This window comes from Artemia sp. Qi Xiang Cuo, chromosome 18, assembly GCF_049724085.1.
Source record: "Artemia sp. Qi Xiang Cuo chromosome 18, ASM4972408v1, whole genome shotgun sequence".
NCBI classification, from domain to species: Eukaryota; Metazoa; Arthropoda; class Branchiopoda; order Anostraca; family Artemiidae; genus Artemia; species Artemia sp. Qi Xiang Cuo.
The window spans coordinates 28,348,877-28,367,394 of NC_142811.1; the positions used below are offsets into that span (position 1 = coordinate 28,348,877).

An 18,518-nucleotide genomic window follows, 5' to 3' on the forward strand; every position below is an offset into this window, starting at 1 on the left:
TCTCTTTTGAATTGTGCTGACCATATTCTGAATCTAAGGAGGTCTGTCTCTGGTATTGAAGAACATTTTGATAGTTAGCGTGAAGAGTATTGGAAGACTGGTTTGAAGTTGAATACAAAGAATGTAGTATTTGCAATTGATAAATTTTGTAATCAGCCTACCCCTTCTAGTAATTCTCTATATGATCATCCAGTACGACTATTGTCCAGCATCAATCACCTAGAATATCCTATAGGGTGCAATACGTGATATACCGAATCCCTTTTGCTAGAATTTTAGGTTGGAAGCCTCGTAACACCTACGGTGTGCTATTTTACTGTAAAGCTCGGTATAAAAGAATTATATCATCAATGATTTACGGTGTCTGTTATGCCCCACTTGCTTGCTATTGCTTTTTAGGAATGAATTCCCTGTGTCTGTTAAGAGGATGCTGCAATCGTTGCTTTTTCAAGATCCCAAGTTTGGATAAATTACCGATATAAAACGTAAAAAAAAAAATTACTTTATATGAATTACCGATATAAATCATAAAAAAAATTCTTGTCGCGCTACGTCTGAGTGATGGAGTATGTCACAACACCTAAGATAAAAATTATCAATGCACAATCTGATTCACAATCAACAATCTTAGGGTCTAGGAAGGTACTAAGAAGAATGAAGATGAAAATAAATTCTTAGACCACACTGCTTTTCCATTTACGAAAAATTAAGTAAAAAAACCGGTTATAATTTCAAGAAAGCAGCGAACAAAAAATAAAGACAAAACAACACTTTAATTAAACAAAAATATATTCCGAATATTTTGGCCCCACGTCCGGGAGCCTTTCTAAACGGAAAAAAACGAAAAGAGCGAAAAAAAAATTATTTAAAAAAATAACCCACAAAAAAAACGACAACTAAACACAGGAAAAGAAAAAAAATAAATAAGAACAACTCACATTATAAACAAATTTCCAGCACTGATATTACAACATAAGAATAAAACCGAAGCGAAAGATTTCACTATATACATTCGCTTTGGTTTTATTCTTATGTAGTAACATCAGTGCTAGAAGTTTGTTTGTAATGTAAGTTGTTCTTATTTATTTTTTTCTTTTCGTGTGTTTAGTTATCGTTTTTATTTCGTTGAGAAAGGCTCCCGGATGTGGGGGCGAAATATTCGGAATATTCTTCTTCTTTTTTTTATTAGTGTTGTTTTGTTTTTATTTTTTGTTCACTGCTTTGTTGAAATTAAACCCCGTTTTTTTTTGCTTAATTTTTCATAAATGAAGATGAACAATCTTCCATGCCCCAACGTAAACAAAAAAGTAGCCATTTATATCCCAGATGCTCAGTGACTTAAAGAGTCCTTAACTCAAATCGCAGTTTACACTATTTGATTAGCTTACACCTGGAAAGGGATGCAGAGTGCAGTAATGGCTATAAGAGGATAGGAGAGTCACACCAACTAAATTTGGCTTAAGTGGGATTGCTTACTGCTGACTAGAGTAATTGTCTCTGAACCTGAAGTTCATGAGAAATTCCGAAAATAATTTTTTAATCACCTCTCATTTGTTTTCGCTTGTCAAATTTTAATTCTAATCGTTTTATTTCGCAAACGGCCATGTAGGGAACTCAACATTTGTCTGTTGATAAATATATAAGTGTATTTTGACTACGCTCTCGGACTCTCCAGATATCTCCAATTTCCCAATTATTTTCCATTATTTCACGTATTTTCTGGGATTTGATTAAGTTATATTTTAAAAATAGAACTCAATATTACAATGCTTTTGAGAGTCGAGGATTTTTTTTTCAATTCCGATGTCAATTTCAAATCTAGAAAAAATTCATAATTTTAACAATAATTAAGTGTCTCGACACTGTGTCTTACTAATCCTGAATTCAATACCTGGCTTTTCTTCGACGTATCACTTTCTATACAGTAACATCTTCTTTTTTCATATATTCTATGTAAAAATGAGTGAAAAAGAAGAGTGATATTCTTTAAGAGTGATATTAATGGGCACATATATTTCAGCTATATCATCGCGGATTATTGATAGAATATTTTCTGGTGCTGTAATGAGAAAGAGAAGTGGAAAAAAAGAAATTCAAAAAATGTCCTACTCCGATTTTGTCTGGTTTCTGTTGGCAGAAGAAGATAAGCGCCATCCAACTGCAATTGAGTATTGGTTTCGGTAAGTTTTCTTTTTTATTTCAGTTTTTATTTTAATTTAATTATTCATACACATTTGTCTTGTTAGTTTTTACTCTTTCTGTTTTGTTTTCTAAATCTTGTGCACCATAGAAAACATGATAAAAATAGTCTGGTGCAATCATTCATTTAAGGAAGGGTCATAACAAGGGCTCTATGCATCAGTGTGTGGTTATAAATATATATATATATATATATATATATATATATATATTTATATATATATATATATATATGCCATAAGTTAACACAGTACCTGTAGGATGTGAATACGCTGACTGCGATTGGTTATCTTGTAGTAAACCACAAACTAGAATAATCGACATGGTGAAGCTATGGCATATGTTACCGCTACCAGTACTACTACTAACATCTAATTGCAGTACAAATATGCCAGAGTTCAAAATAGCTGGACATATTTTTATTCTAATCAGAGCTCCATTATTCATTCATTCCATGAAGTTGCGATTTTGTTCTAATGCTTTCTTAAGATATCGTCCCACTATACAATTCGGTCTTACTTTTTTGTTTGGATGGTGAAAAGGCATAATTTAAACAACCAATTGCCCTAAAAAGTAGAATTGAGCTAAACTTTTGCACACCTGATTGTGGTAATAAACCTCTTAAATCCTGTCTCGCTAACTTTAAACTGAGTAGAACTGGAGTAGCTTTAAAGTTTTATCTTTGTTACACGTCTTGGTCCACCCCTGTAGTGACAGTTCTTCAGGCGTTGTTATTGAGTAATGAATACAGAAACTATAGACAAATTTTGACATTTTTTTTGACAAATTTGACATGATTTTTTTGACATTCAATCTAGTTAATAGGCTGATCAATTTCTTATAAACAAAATAGAAAGTAAAACTTTGTAAAATCCCAATTGAAATGACGAGATTGATTTGCAATATACCGAACGAAGTGAGGGCCATTAAAAAGCCCACAAACGGACTTTTTTTTTATAGTCTTATACATAACAGTAATTTTTACCTAATCCATCAATACTAGTAATACATTTCAGTTCAACAGATTTTGATTGCTGTCTTGAAAATTATTCATGATACATCAATTCCTTTAGGTGTATGGATCTAGATGGTGATGGATACATATCAATGTACGAGCTAGAATACTTTTACGAAGAGCAACTTCAAAAAATGGAGTCAATAGGAATCGAAAGTCTACCCTTTCATGATTGCCTTTGTCAAGTAAGTTAAGATATACAGTAATCAAGTAGTCAAGAAGTTTTTATTTGGCTTTTAACGTTCTCCCTCAAATTTGAAAAAACAATTTTTTTTTTCCTATTATGTGATTATTCATTTTAGCTTTTTTTTCCGGTGTAAGTGTCTCAAAGAGCTCGCAACAAATTCGGGATGACCTTGTTCGAAAGGATATTAATAATCTTAGTGTGTTTGCTTTTTTCTTCAAATAATGATGGCCATACTTCACCAAGTTTTCTGCCATTTTTATGTTTGACAATGCTAAATTTGAAATCCGACCATTCTGAGATCGACAACAACATTAAAAACTTATTTATCATATAGCTTCAGTGACATACTACTATACCGTGGCGTTTTTACGTTTAAGCATTATACCGGAGTAGTTCAATAGTAAAAGCTGGATTTGGGATTTTTGAGGTAGGGGGACTATCTCATACAGCCAAACCTGAATACAAATGGTAATCACCTTCCCTGTCAGAGATATTGTCTACATGAAAGTTTGAGAAATTTGTTCCGAAGAAAATTTTTTTTCGTCGGATTCTCCAACCACAACCTGTCTTTTCTCCTTAAAAACATATTTATGGACAATATTTTGTATAATTTCATCATTAAAGGACGGTATCTCCAAATTAGTAAGCTTCGATTGATGGTCTAAAAGGTTAATTGACCCCCAGCTACATCCGGCTAATTGACCCTGAAGTGGGGCTATGGCCCAAATGTCTACAATCAGAAGCGCAAGGTACGCCGGAGGTATTAAGGGTGAACAAAGGGGTGATAAACTCTGTTTTCCAATCTGTTGGCAGTTTCTTGGTACAGAGAGAAACTTTCAATAATTGGGAGAGTGGCTCGGAAACGGTTTCAGTAACTTCTTTTAGAAGACGTGGATGTAACCTATCTAGCCCAACTGATTTGTTGACATATAGCAATTTAAGTTGTTTGAGGATGTTAAAACTGTGAATCTCAGAGAGTTTTTTTTTCTGATTGGAAGAGTGTTGGTGTCCCCAAAATTTACATCGTGAGGAGCAAGTGTCAGGACTACTGTATATTTTGGTGCCCATTTCTGAGGTATTCCTAAAAGATAGTTTTCTAGGCCATTTTTTTTAGGGTCGGAGGAGCCTTGTCTGCATGTGTCATTGATACGACAGTGAAATAAATTTGTTTCTCTTTGCATAGTCATATTTCATTTTATCTGCGCTACTACTTAATGCATATTAACTTCATAAAGGATATTTTAGGGAAAAAATTGAATATGTTGGGACTTGGGGTTGTGATGTCATCCTAACAATCTCTACCCTTCGTGCCTGCATGCCAAGGAGCGTTACCCTTGGGTACCTCACTGATAAACGTTATTTTCTCTGATCACGTTCGTGTGGGTTTTTCCTGATCTTGTAAGTAAGTAAATTTTATTGAGGATGAAATCAAATTTCATTCAATGTACCTGTAACTTACTGAAGGTGCCAAATCATAACAAAGGTTTACTAAATTAATAAACTGATTTGGGTCTCATAAATTTTTCAATCATTGCGGCGTTCATTTTTTGGTCTTTATTGAAGTTTGCTGGCCACTGTCTTTGAGTATATAAGCCTAAGTATTCTTGCCTTTTCTATCATTCTTGTATCACTTTTTCTATGGTTAATCTCCTAGTTTTCCTTAGTCCAAATAACTAGTTTGTTATTTCAGTGCTCCGTAAATTAAATGCCTTCTAAATAAAAAGAAATTCATTAAAATCTATGCATCTAGTGTGATTATAACCCGATTAAACTGAGGGTTTGTACCAGGCACATACATAAAAAGCTATTACTATGTGTATTCTTGAGGGGATGGGTTCTAATATTTTTCAAAACAAAAAAAAAACATTGAAATGATAGAGAATATCGAGAAAATAGGGGTCTTTTCATTTAAATTGCGAACAAGCGAGAAAATAAAGGATAATGAAAAATAAGATAATTCAAACTCTCTGAAAAATGAGAAAAAGCAAATCTTCCGACTGAACCCTCAGCCGTCATTGGTGAAAAAAGGGAAAAGGTAGATGAAAGTCAACCAAATAAAAAGAAAATTGTCAGAAACAAATAACAAGAGGAAAGAGTCACCTTCTCCAGTGAACAGTGAAAAGGCGACTAAGAAATTATTCAAACCCTGGGGCTTGGATGGCGACTTGGGTTCAAGCCCAAATCCCCGTGCTTATCTATCGTTTCACTTAAATGCTGCAAAAAGTTCAATCCCAAATAAATTTTTCGTTAATTCTTCATGTACGACGGTGAATTTATTTAAAAACACCTTTATTGTTAGATGCTCGACATGGTGAACCCAAAAGAGAAGGGTATTATTGCACTTGAAGATCTGAAGAAATGCAAGATGACTCCAATATTTTTTGACACCTTTGTTAACCTTGAAAAATATTTGGACCATGAACAAAGGGATCCATTTTCGTCCCAAGCAGATTCGACTGAAGATGGCGTTGAGGTATGTTACCAGTATTTACCTATTGTTAAGGGGCACTTTTAACTTTGTTTATCAATTTCGATTTAATGAAGCTCAGTATTGGTTTCAAATTAGCGTTTTCGACCAAAGATAATATGTGAGCTCCAATATTTCAATTAGTCTTGGTATATCCGGGTTGCAGCGGTAGCAAGCGAGATTATTTTGAGATAGCCATTAGATACAGCATAGATGAAAGGTCTAAGAACTATGCCTTTGGAAATAATATAACCCCCCCCCCCCCACATAATACATGGGGACAGGACAATAACTTGTGTAATTAGCGCAATGTTCATATATAGCGTTTATTATTGGGAAATATACGGAAATTTCTTGCGGGTAATTTTCTGCTGGGTGATGGGAATTTTCCACGGAGAGAATTTACCATGGAGAGTGGTAAGTTTCCTGGAATTCACTAGGGAAAATTTTACAAGGAGGGGAGGGGAAAGGGATCTCCTGGCTCGATTTGAAAAACGATCAGAAATTAAATAAAAAATGAAGTTTTTCAACTGAAAGTAAGGAGCAATATTAAAACTTAAAACAAACAGAAATTATTCCTTAGATGAGGGGGCTACTCCTTCCTCATCTCTCTCTGTTTTCGCTAAAGTTTGACTTTTGTTTCAATTCCTTAAGAAAAAATTCTCAAGCACAAAGGCTGTTGAATTTGAATGAAGAGTGTTTTTAAAGAACTTTAAGACTAATGCATAAAAAGCCGGGTTTGAGGAAGGGCAGCCCACGATATACGGAATAATTTCTGTTCTTTTAACTTTTAATGTTGCTCCTTAGTTTCAGCTCCTTACTGTTCTTAATATACATAAAAGAAAGAATCTGCGCTTTTCTTGGTGATTCCAAATATGCATTTTTTATTCAGTTTGAAGGTATCTATCAAAAGCTATTAGGACATATAATGTGCATGATTTCAGAAAAGGTTATACAGCCCCCCCCCCCCTAAAAAGATTCAATCTTGCAAGTTTCACCATTAATTACTGAGTTCTCAAAAAATCGTTAATAGAATTTTCAGGCTCTAAAGACGGAACTACAAAATTGGATATTTTTTCGCGTCATGATGCGTGTTTGTTCTTTTTCTCCACCCGGGTAAGTGTACCGGACCAGTGATCATCGGAGGGGTTTCACTCGAATATAAATCCCAACTCTCAAGTTCTAATATCCTATTTACGATTCATAAAATTAGTGAATAGCAGCTACTCCCCCTCTCGTGCCATTTTTTGCCCCCCAAACCCATCGTAGACAAACATAGCGTCATGTTAAAATTTCATGGTGACCATTGTAATCGGAAAGGTAAAAACATAAACTGATACATTTCTGAAGGTTGCGTGACTCGGGCAGCCATCAGAGCAGGACAGGGACGTAATTTGCTATGGGGCAGGGGGTAACTGCCCCCTCCAGACCTCATTTCCCCCCCCCCCCCCCTCCCAGCTCAAATATAGTTTCTGCAAAAAACCTTGTCAAAACTAAGATAATCCTGCATAATTCAAACATACAGAGAAACAGGTCAGTTTTCCTTTGTATATCTTTGCCCTTATGGTACCTTATGATTCATTTTTCCTTTTTCACTGTCATTTTCACTTCATTTGGGAAAATTCGCACCAACTTTGCCCCCCCCCCGGGATTTTGATGAAATTACGGCACTGGAGCAGGGGCCCAAAGCTATGATCAGTTGCTCATTTCACATACAAGGATTCAGAAAACGAACCTTTGAAGAAATGTAGGCTAGAAAGGTAGAAAACGAACACTTCTGAGCTCATGATCTGACCGATATTTTCAGAGTATTTTAGGTTTCAAGAAAAATTTCAAGGGGACAATCTTAGTAAGGCGAATAATTAATTTGAAATGAAAGACTTGATAAGTGAAATGTATTAGAAAGGTAAGAACTGTTTACCTTGTTGGAATTTGGACAATACACAATGGTATATTTAATTATTCTAAAAAGCTGTCTTCAGAAGAAATTTCCTGCCAAATCTCTTTCCAACTTTTATCCTTTAATTTGTAGGTATCAGATTGGGATAGATACGCCGCAGAGGAATACGCTTTACTTGTGGCCGAGGAAGGTTGTGCTGATGATAACGAAGAAAGGTAAGCTCTGCGAAAAATACTAAGCTTACAAATTGATTTCTTGTGTGCTGTTGAGAAGAAAACCCATTATTTGCTTTGAATATCTTGTCCAAGGCCGTATCCAGGGGGGTTAGGGGGTTTTAACCACCACTCCTCCGAAATGTTTGTCTGGCTCGTAAAAACGTAACAAAACTGAATATAAACAATTTTTTGATGCGTTTTATAAGGTTTTTTGTCCCCCCCCCCCGAAAAAAATACTGGATACGTTTTTAATCTGGACGATTTGATTTTCACTTGCTCGCCTAGCTTCCTGATTTGAGATTTGAAGCTATTGTGTACATACAACTTTCTTAATGTTACCATTTTTATTGTTTGCCTTTTCACGGGAAAACTATTAAATCATTGAGCGCGCTCATCAATAAAAAAAAAAAAAGACACGACAGCTTCAGCTTTTAAATTTATCTTACGCAGGATTTTTGTAATTTTTTACTAAACACACATTTATATTTTGCAACTGTGGTCTGTATGTTGTGCAAAAAAGAGAAATGCTATCCCACAGCTTGAGTCCCTATTCTTGTTAATACTTTTCTTTATTTGCGATCCAATAGCTAAAATCTCATGTGTTGTGCTCTTTGGATCTTGTATGAATGGTTTCGATAGAGAGTTGTTGACGCTCTGAACCAGCAACTACGCTCATTGAGCTTAAACAATAATTTTTACCTATAATTTTATTAAGATAAAATGATTCACTAATTTCGCTGACTTAAAATACAATTTATTTTTTTTAACTAGAATGTTCAAGGATGTTCACTGATCTATGTTCACTGAATGTTCACTGATCTATTAAATAAAGATAGAAAAGGCTGAAGTAATAAATACTCTGTTTCTATATTGTGTGTTATAGTATTGTTGAGTTGACCCTGATATTTAATAATAAAAAATTCTGGTTTTGACCGAGTATAGCTCCACTAACTAACATGAAAATGCTGTCGTGCCCAAATTTTCGCTCTTTCTAGAGCATTTACTTTTTTTTATTTCTCAAACTTTTATTTCAGTCCCTTTTATATAGTCTGTGCCGTTGACCCTTCCTAAAATTAAGGAAGAATTCGTAATATTTGGTAAAAATCTGTATTTTCATCGAATGAGGTGATTGCTTAAGAAATTTTCGCCCCTTTATCATTCAGTGGGAATAGGCTTGACTGAAAGTTTCATATCGATTTCCATTTGCGTAAAAGCATATTGGATGGTTTCTCTAAACGATAATTGTCGTGTCATTCTTATTCGTATTTCCTATGGGGGAAAGCATAAATTTTCTTTAACAAAAATTCAACAAGTCATTAGCTGAGGGTAGCACTGATGCATGACTGAAAATTTCCGCACGAATGACTTCTTTCAAAGTTTCTAAAATATCTAGAAAGACAAAACTTTTAAAAGTACTAAAATACCTTTTTTAAAGGGCAATTGTTTTAAACCAGTATCGGGAGAGGCTCTCGTGATTAATTATAAAAACCTTCAATTAAATAACTTTAAATTTTCCGTATTTTCCACTACAACGTTTTGCATGTTTGACTATATAAGGTTCAAGATTGGCAGTTGGATACTCAATCATATTCTCATTTAGGGGATGAGGACAGAAGGGGCCTCTAAATTTTCTTTTTTAGCCCCCCCCCCCCCTATTAAAATAATTTTGGAAAGACGCAAATTACGAAAAGTCGTTGTATTTAACTCTACCAAACCTCTTTATTTTTATTGCGTCCCATCCCTAAACTGCAAAATCCCCCCACCGAGTATAGTCCTAACCTGGAATTTATCTTAGAAAGGTACGAAGCCTTTAGGGTTTACTACTACTACTACTAATACCTCACAGCAGCACCAAGCTGCTCGAGGCCAATACAGCTCCGCACGCTCCTCCTCCATCTCAATCTACTTAAAGCCTCCCTTTTTACACCCGCCCAGGAAGTTCCCATTTCCTTTAAATCTTTCTTTATGACGTCCTCCCACCCCAGACGAGGACGGCCTGTTTTCCGTTTAGCCCTAGACGGTTGGCCGAAAAGAACAATTTTCGGCAATCTGTCATCCTTCATCCGCACTACGTGCCCTAGCCACCTCAACCTTTCTTTCATTATAGCCCTAGAGAGCGTTATTGAATCACATTTTTCGTATAGCCTATTGTTTGAAATACGGTCAGTCAGTCGGGTACCCAAACAATCCTTAAGCAATTTCGCTGGAAAACATCTAGCAAATCTTCACCCGCTTTTCTGAGCGTCCATGCTTCAGAGCCATATTTGACCACTGTCATCACTGTAGCTCCTAATTAATTGGGTTGCAGACTTATCTTCCTATTCTTCCAAACTTTTTTTAACTGTGAAAAAACTCCTTGAGCCTTGGCTATTCTACTTTTAACATCTTCACTGCTCCCACCATCTTTACTAATAATACTACCAAGGTAAGTGAAGCTGTCCACCTGATCTATCTTTTCATTATCCAACGTCACCTTTTCATCTTCACTTATTCCTAGCCTTAGTGACTTAGTCTTTCTAAAATTAATTTTCAAACCTATTCTACCACCCTGAACTCGCAAAATCACTAAAACTTCATTCATTTTGCTCACACTTTCATCTAGGATGCTTAAATCATAAGCATAATCTAAGTCCAGGAGACTTTTTCCTCCCCATTTCATTCCGTGGTCTCCCATTGCCTGTCCTGTGCTCCTTAAGACAAAGTCCAGCAAAATAATCCATATAAAATAAGCTAAAAATGCACATATAATTTTTAGTTAAAATTATGATTAGTTCTAGCTTTAAAAAAATATTTCAGATTTTAATCTTGCCTCGAAGTGAAGTCCAGGGGAAAAAGATTTTGGAGCGGAAAAGAAAGCGTAATTTTTTTCTTTATAATTCCTAGATTTTCATCTGAGCATTTTAATTTTACAGTTTACAGTACCTTGGAAAAGAAGAAGAAACACCCATTGCTTGAAAGTGATGAAATGAATTTATTTGAGATGGTAAAAAGAATTGACGACTACAGTCTTCGGTCAACTGTTTCAGACCCACGTGTGCTGCCATTCTTGGATCTACGAAATGCAGATGTTTACTTCCATTGCAATGTAATGAGGAAGTTTGGTTCTCTTGTTCATTTCTTCTCCTAGAAAGGTCTTCTGCCTTTTTAGGGTCACCCTCTTTCTTTTCTGAGGCTGAAAAGTAAAAACCTGAATAAAACCCTTTCTTCAAGAAAGGAAATCTCTATCTTCTTAGAATAGACAAAACCTGTGACCAGTTTTCGTAGCCCATACTCGTATAAAACTAAACTTGGCAATTTCAGTGTAGTGTTTTAAAGTTCGAAACGACATAAATTGAATTGTGTCAATAAAAGCAAGGTAATCAGCTGAGTAACATCTGCTGTCTTACAATTTCAGAAAATTTGATGACTAATTTGAACTAGTTTTCCCAGTAATATAATGGTTTATTTTTATGTAAACTGAACACTCGGCAACAGCAGCAATGTCCACCTTGATTGGGAAAAACTGACGTTTGATGTCGAAATGAAAAAAAAAAATTGTATGTTTCTTTCCATGATTTCGTGACATGAATAATTTAGATATTTGGATTGAATCAGAACCTATAGGAAATTAATAAGTGTAGAACTGAAGCCAAAACTCAAAGCAAAAAAAAAACTAAACAAGATTTATAAGTAAACTAAATAAAAAAGACATTATTTAGATTTCTCGTGAACAAAGTGTATTTGGTTCGATATGTGTGTATGTGGGTAATTCCTCGAGATACTCTAATAAAAACTAGAATGATGTGTCTGCCACAATTCAAAGATGTTTGGAGACCATATAAAATAGTGATATTTAGACGTATTTTAAGGTATTTGCACCATTACAAAGCAACTGCTTGGTGATTTTACTGGCCAAATTTTATTTTCAATGTAACTGGGAGCCACTGTCACACTCTTGGTACTAGTGTTTTTGAATTATGTTATAATTATTATTATTATGTTATAATTGTAGTAATTATGTTATAATTAGTTATAATCATGTTAAAAACCAGAAGATGAGGTCATAGATAATTCAAACTAAGAAGATTGTCGACTGGCGTGTATCTCATGGGCATTCTATCTTTACTGCTATTCATTGACCCTCTCTGCACTACTATTTGTTTAAAAGCCTAGTCAAATTCGATCCCAGTCTATCATATTATATTTCAACAAAGAAGTTTCCATGATATTTATTGAAGATATTTTTAAATAAAGTATTGTTTTAATTGTATTTGCTAATATAAAATGGACAAATACGCGCAGCAACGTGAGATGACAGAAAGGCTTCTTTCTTTGAAGAAGCTCACCAGCAGTGGCGTAATTTCGTAAAAATCCTGGGGGGGGGGGGGGCAAATTTTGAGCCAATTTTTCCAAATCAAGTAAAAATGACAGTTAAAAATGAAAAATGAGCCATATAGTACCATAAGGGCAAATATATACTAAGGAAAACTGACCTGTTTCTCAAGATGTTTGAATTATGCAGGCTTATCTTAGTTTTGACAAGATCTTTTGCAGAAACTAAATTTCAGCTGGGGGGGGCAAACTGAAGTCTAGAGGGGGGCAATAGAAAATCACGCCCCTGCTCACAAGAGTTAGCAAAACAGTTATTTTGTCTAATCTATGGCTCAGAAGCAGACATATTTTTTACCACCAATGAGTCATTTGCTTTATAGCTAGTTTCAAGTTTTAGCTAAGTCTTACCTTTATAGCTAGGTATTTACCTCCTAATGATTCAGTTATTTAATGTATTTTGAAGGGAAATAACTTTCTTTGTTAAAGTTGCTTTCGAGATTTTGTCATGAGTCATGTCTACGTAAAGTTACATAAAATTCTGTTTTTATTTTGTGATTTGCACTAAGATATCATAAAAATCTTCGGTGCTAAGTTTAAATCTTTAAGCTAAAAATCATTTGATAAGTATTTAAGTTCATACCTTTCAGTAATATTTACCCTACATGTTCTTCGAATATTCTTTCGTTAATGTTTTAATATTTTAACATTCTAATTAATACTACTTTTGTGTGTATGTTTTAGTGACTCATGCCACTAATACAGTTTATGTCAGTGCGTTTATGTCAACTCTTTACGTAACTAGGTATCACTTATTTTTCGCATGAAATTGATTCCTTGGACTATGAATATTTGGTTTGTAAAAGGTTTTCCCATTTTGTTTTCTTATTTTTTTTCTTAGCAATATTGTAGTTAGAACCTCCATGTCAAACCTTGAAAAAGAAAGAAAATAAAAGACAGCGATTTGTTTCTGATTCGTATTGTAAGTGAAGTTTCGTTTTTGATTTGTTAAGTTTTCTAGTTCTCAACGAAGTTTCGGTTTATATTTTCTTGTATTTGTGACATTTATTTTATGGCAGCTAGTATTTGTAACTGTTCAGTTAAAATAAATATATGTATACATATATATATATTTGTCAATGTAAAATAATTATACTAATTTTGATCAATTGATGGTAGTTTTACGATCCACTAAATAGTTGTTTTTTCAATTTTTTTATAAAGTAAATCTGTTTCCGTGTTGGAAACACTTTTCCTAAAATTTTAAACTTGACTAATTGATCTGTTTGTTCTGGGGTTAAGAAACGTTGCCTTAATCCTTGAAAATCAAGTGAACATCACTAATAGATGCTGGCCGTTGTTTCTGTGTATCATCGTTTTAGCTTCAGACCATCTAGCATGTCTTCCAACACCTATGAGATCTAAAAAAAACGTTCTCTTAGGAGCTGCGTGATGTGATTGTGGAATAATTTTGTAGATTATTTGTCACTTCCATTGACTGAAACTGAACCACATATCTTTTATTTCTTCAGTAGGAGCTGTGAAGTACTTGTCTTCTATTCCTTCAATTTTAAGGTCAGTAACTATTACTAATATAAAAAATAATGAAAAAATGTCTGACACTTTGGATTTGAAAGAGGATTTATTTGGTGACGGAGAACTATATACAGTATCCCAGGGGCTGATAATTCGGTAAATGAGTTTTTTAAAGATGGTGGTTATTTAGTTATACCTATATTATTGAAGATTAAGAATATGATTTTTGAAAAAGGGAAACACCTAGTGATTTTAGGAAACTCTAATTAAACCCCTATATTAGATGGGTGATTATAGAGGCATTAGCTTGGTTCATGAAGGAAGCAAATTACTTAGTGTGATTATATTTTTTAGACCTAAAGATGCTGAGGGATACATTGTTTAAATTTTCACTCTTAGATTACTAATTGAGAAGTACCAGAGTCATCATCAAACTTATTTTTTTTCTTCTTTTTTTCCTTTTTTTTATCAAAAATATACTATAATATTAAAAATATACAAAATCCCCCTCCAACTCATATGTCAAATCTTTCTTCTTTTCTTTCTTCTATCCAGCGTTCTTTGGTCTACGCTGAAGCATCCCTTTCTGGTTCCTGTTTTCTGGTCTATGGATGCAACTCCTTTTCTGGTTTACTCTTCTCTTTCGCCCTCTTGACGGTGGGTTTGTGATGCCTCATGTAATGGCCAGAATCCAACCGGGTCTTGTTTTTTCCTCTCGTACTCCTGAAAATAAAATAAAAAATCAATCATTTCTTTCGTTTTTTTTTCCTCTAAGACTCCCTGCTTAATTGTAATCTAATTCATCACTATTTCACTTGCATTTTCTTTACTTTACTACCTATCTACCTTACCTCTTACTCGGTATTCCATAGCTTTCTACCTTTCTTAATCCTCTCATACCTAATTTTTTCCCTCCTAATACATTTTATCTACCTTTTTCCTACTTTTTTTTAATCAGTTTCCCCATTCATACGATTTCAAAATTCACAGCAGTTTCAAAATTCACATTCTAGCTACCCACGGTGGCAAGGGGCTTCTCCCATTCATTAGGCCTATTACATATAACACTAAAATACAAATTTACAATACATATACATTTTTGAACTTTAAAATACGTTCACTTTTTTTAAAACACTTTTCACTACATTTCCACAAATAAAAAAAAAACAAAAAAAAAAAAAACAAAACACCAATTTTTTTTTTAAATAGATTCCATTTCATCATATTCTGCTTTCGCTGGGCCGTGCGTTATTGGGTAGCTACAACAATCCTTAAATGAATTTCCCAAAAATCAAACATTTCAAAATCCAGGCGAATCGTATCCCTCTCAATGCATAAAATAAACTCCATTAATTCAAATCCAACTCTTCAAATCTAAGACCTCAAATCCAAACTCTATAATCTAAGTCTCAAATACTTAAAATCTAAACTCTATAATTTTTCTTCAAATCATACAAAATCCTATATCATGTCTGTATATTCCCTAAAATTATATTCAATTATAAACCCCATACATTCTAAATGTTCAATTAAATGTAAATCTTACCTAATACATAAACTTATAAATACTGAACAAATCTTGAAGCTAACTATTATAATCTAAACATTATAGTCAAACTCTAAAATCAAATACTTCATTAAAAGTTCGAAATATTTAAACTAAAATCTAATACTATTCCATAAATATATATTGCATCTATCATTTTTTTTTTGTACCAAAATAAAAAACTCCCTTTTCTAATCTTCTACCTAGATCCTTACCACAAAATGAAAAAACAAAAATCATACAAATATAAACCCTTAAACCCTATAATTTTTTTCTCAACTCTCCTTTTATTATTATTATTATTATTATTATTATTATTCCCTTCAAACACATCCTCAATTTTTATAAATTTCATAATCTTTATCCTTTTCCATTCTGATTCCACACGATTTATCACATCGTAATCTTCCTTCCGCTTTTCTTTTCGCTTCTACGTGTAACAACAAAAAAGCGATACTATGTACACTATTGTCCTTATATAGGCCTCATCATCTGCTTTTAGGTAGACAGCTTTCTTTAAATTAACTTCATCTTTTTTTACCTGTAGCACGTGCTAGTAAATTTCTCAGCCCTGCTACATATGTTTCTTGTTTTTCACATTCTAACATTACGTGACATTGCACTTCTAGTTTTTTCTCACATAGCTTACATAGTCCATTACTACCACTCATGATATCTTTACTTTCGACTCTTCTGTGGGTAACAAATTAAGCATAAAGAAAAACATGTGTTCTTTAACTTTTGGCGGCAACAGGCAACTTTCTAGTAGTGCGAAACTTTTGTCCACCACTTCTTCACTGTAACTACCATTTTCAATTATTTTTAGTGGAGGAAGCTGTTTTTTTTTTTTTTTAGTAATATTCCTTAAGTTTTTCTTTGTCAATTTTTCCACTTGTCTCAAGCGACATTCCTAATTTTTCTATTTCATAAATTTCTTCGAATGCTTGATTGTATTTTGGAGGATATTTCTTTTCTTTTCCACGTTTCATACCAAGCACTTGTTGGTGATCAAACTTCTTTTAGTCCTCAGTTTTATAAATTACGAGCAAGTCCTTGCTTCAGCTGATAGAAGACCTTTGGCAAAGGTCTTATCCTTGTACGGTATACCAGATAAATGCATTAAAGTGATTAGTTCAATATGCGAGTAAACATTGTTGCAGTAGGAAATGATGTTACTAGCTAGTTTCGCATAAAATCAGGAGTTAAGCAGGATTGCGTTCTATCCCCATTTATATGGATCATTTTGATGGACTTTGTCCTAAGAAGCACAGCAAAGACAATGGGAGAACACGGAATCAGGTGGGGAAGTAAAGCTCTCCTAAACTTAGATTATGCTGATGATTTAAATATCCTAAATGCAAAAATATGAGCAGAATGAATGAATTTTTAGATGTTTTGAGAGTTCAGGGGGCCAAAATAGGTTTTTAAATTAATGTTAAAAAGACTAAGTCGCTAAGACTAGGAATGAGTGAAGGTGAAGGGGTGATGAACATCAGAGTTTCATCAATGCGTAAAACATCAAAGTGATGTTATTTTCAACTTTAAAGTTTCGAAGTCCAACATTCCCTGAAAGCAGTCGCAAGTATATGAAGCAGTTTCAAACAGTCGTAGTCACAGTTGCAAGTTGTTGCAGTCGGAAGTAATCACAGTTGCAGTCAAAACCAGTCCCATTTTCAACCGCAATAGTAGCAGTAGCAGTAATGATTCTGAAAGTTTCAAGATAATACCCTCACTTGTTCTTAAGTTATTGCAGATAGGCCTTTTTCACAACTTGGATACATATGATTTCTTTTGATTTAGCTCAACATACACTTGAACATTTGCCGAAATTTTACCCGTAGCTATTTTGTACACATCCAGGATCAATTCATCCAAAAATGGATGAATTGCATAATTTACATTCCTCGGTTCGGGGGCTGCAGAGGCATGTCATTCCCAGAGGCTTAGCAATTACACTTTTTGACCGTTTCGAATAAAATGGCTTTTTAATATCTCTATCAGTGTTAAGGAGACAACCTAAAAGCGCAGGAGGGGGCAGGGGCGACTGCCCTTCGATCTTTTTTTCAACATGCCTTTAAAGTTTCAACTTAACGCCCTTAGGTGTTGCTTTGTTGCTGTGTCCTTTTGAAAGCCCTCCTGCATATTCTGTGCTTTGATTTTGCTCGACATCCCCCTCAATATCTTCTAAAGGATTGACCTTAATATTCTTAGCCTTTTTGAAGACTCAGGGTCAAACATGCTTCCTCTCCCCAATAGCCAACCTTGTAAATAAGCAATGGGCAACTTAAATAACTTACAACACCTGTCCAAGGGGCTGTGTGGGTTTAGTCATACCCGGAGGTATAGTTATGTGACTTTATCGGCTAGTTTGAACAGGATGGCTTTTCAAAATTTTTATCAGATATCTGTGGATGGAGGGCAGTTGAATAGAAAATGGTAGGGGGACTGGTTGCCCTCCAACCACTTTTTAATATCTTCCTCAACATACTCTGAGAGTTTAAACTTTATTCCCACAGCTGTTCTTGTGATATTACTGATATACCTTTTTCATAAACAGGATGAACATAGTATCTTTAGATTTAGTTTAACATGCCCCTGAACATTCCCTGAAGTTTGACCTTACATACCCTTAGCCTTTTCAAACACACTTAGAATAAAAAAATTCCTCTCTTTTCGTAATAATGGATCCTGTATGTAAATCGTCTCTTACTAGGTTGCTAGGTACCGCTGCAACCCGAAAATGATGGATCCTGTATGTAAAACAGGGGAAATTGCACAATTTATAAACCTTACCTTGTGGACTATGTGGGGCATTGCATCTCTGGAGGCCTAGTTACTAGACCTTTTGACTGTTTTGAAAAAAATTACTTTTACGAATATTTATCAGTGATGAGAGGAAAGAAGCATCTAAAAAGAGAAAGGGGGACTGGTTACTCTCTGATAGCTCTTCCACATCCCTTGAGGTTTTTTTTAACTTAATACCCTCAGCCATACCTTAGTTATTTATGATACGTTCTTCTGACAATCATTCCGCACACAGTGCGTTTTATTGTTTTCAGCATTCCTCTCCAAATCATGGGGGGGGGCTATGTCATCCCCATAAGCATAGTTATTTTAGCTTTTGACTATTTTGAACAAGGTGCCT

At 34.4% G+C, this 18,518-nt stretch overlaps 1 protein-coding gene across 4 annotated transcripts in view; it reads left to right on the forward strand.

Annotated features, from left to right (window-relative positions):
* The window catches only part of LOC148941389 (uncharacterized), a 124,987-nt gene extending 111,570 nt beyond the window's left edge, over window positions 1-13,417 (forward strand). For 3 of the 4 annotated variants that reach the window (XM_089104624.1, XM_089104626.1, XM_089104625.1), the window contains exons 7-11: window positions 2,021-2,180; window positions 3,273-3,399; window positions 5,701-5,874; window positions 7,901-7,983; window positions 10,896-13,417. In XM_089104624.1, the coding sequence (XP_088960750.1) occupies window positions 2,021-2,180; window positions 3,273-3,399; window positions 5,701-5,874; window positions 7,901-7,983; window positions 10,896-10,938 (587 nt within the window). In that variant the 3' untranslated portion in view covers window positions 10,939-13,417. Of the gene's footprint in view, window positions 1-2,020; window positions 2,181-3,272; window positions 3,400-5,700; window positions 5,875-7,900; window positions 7,988-10,895 lie in introns of those variants that run through there. The other variant, XM_089104627.1, reaches the window with a different exon arrangement.
* The last annotated feature ends 5,101 nt before the right edge of the window (window positions 13,418-18,518 follow it).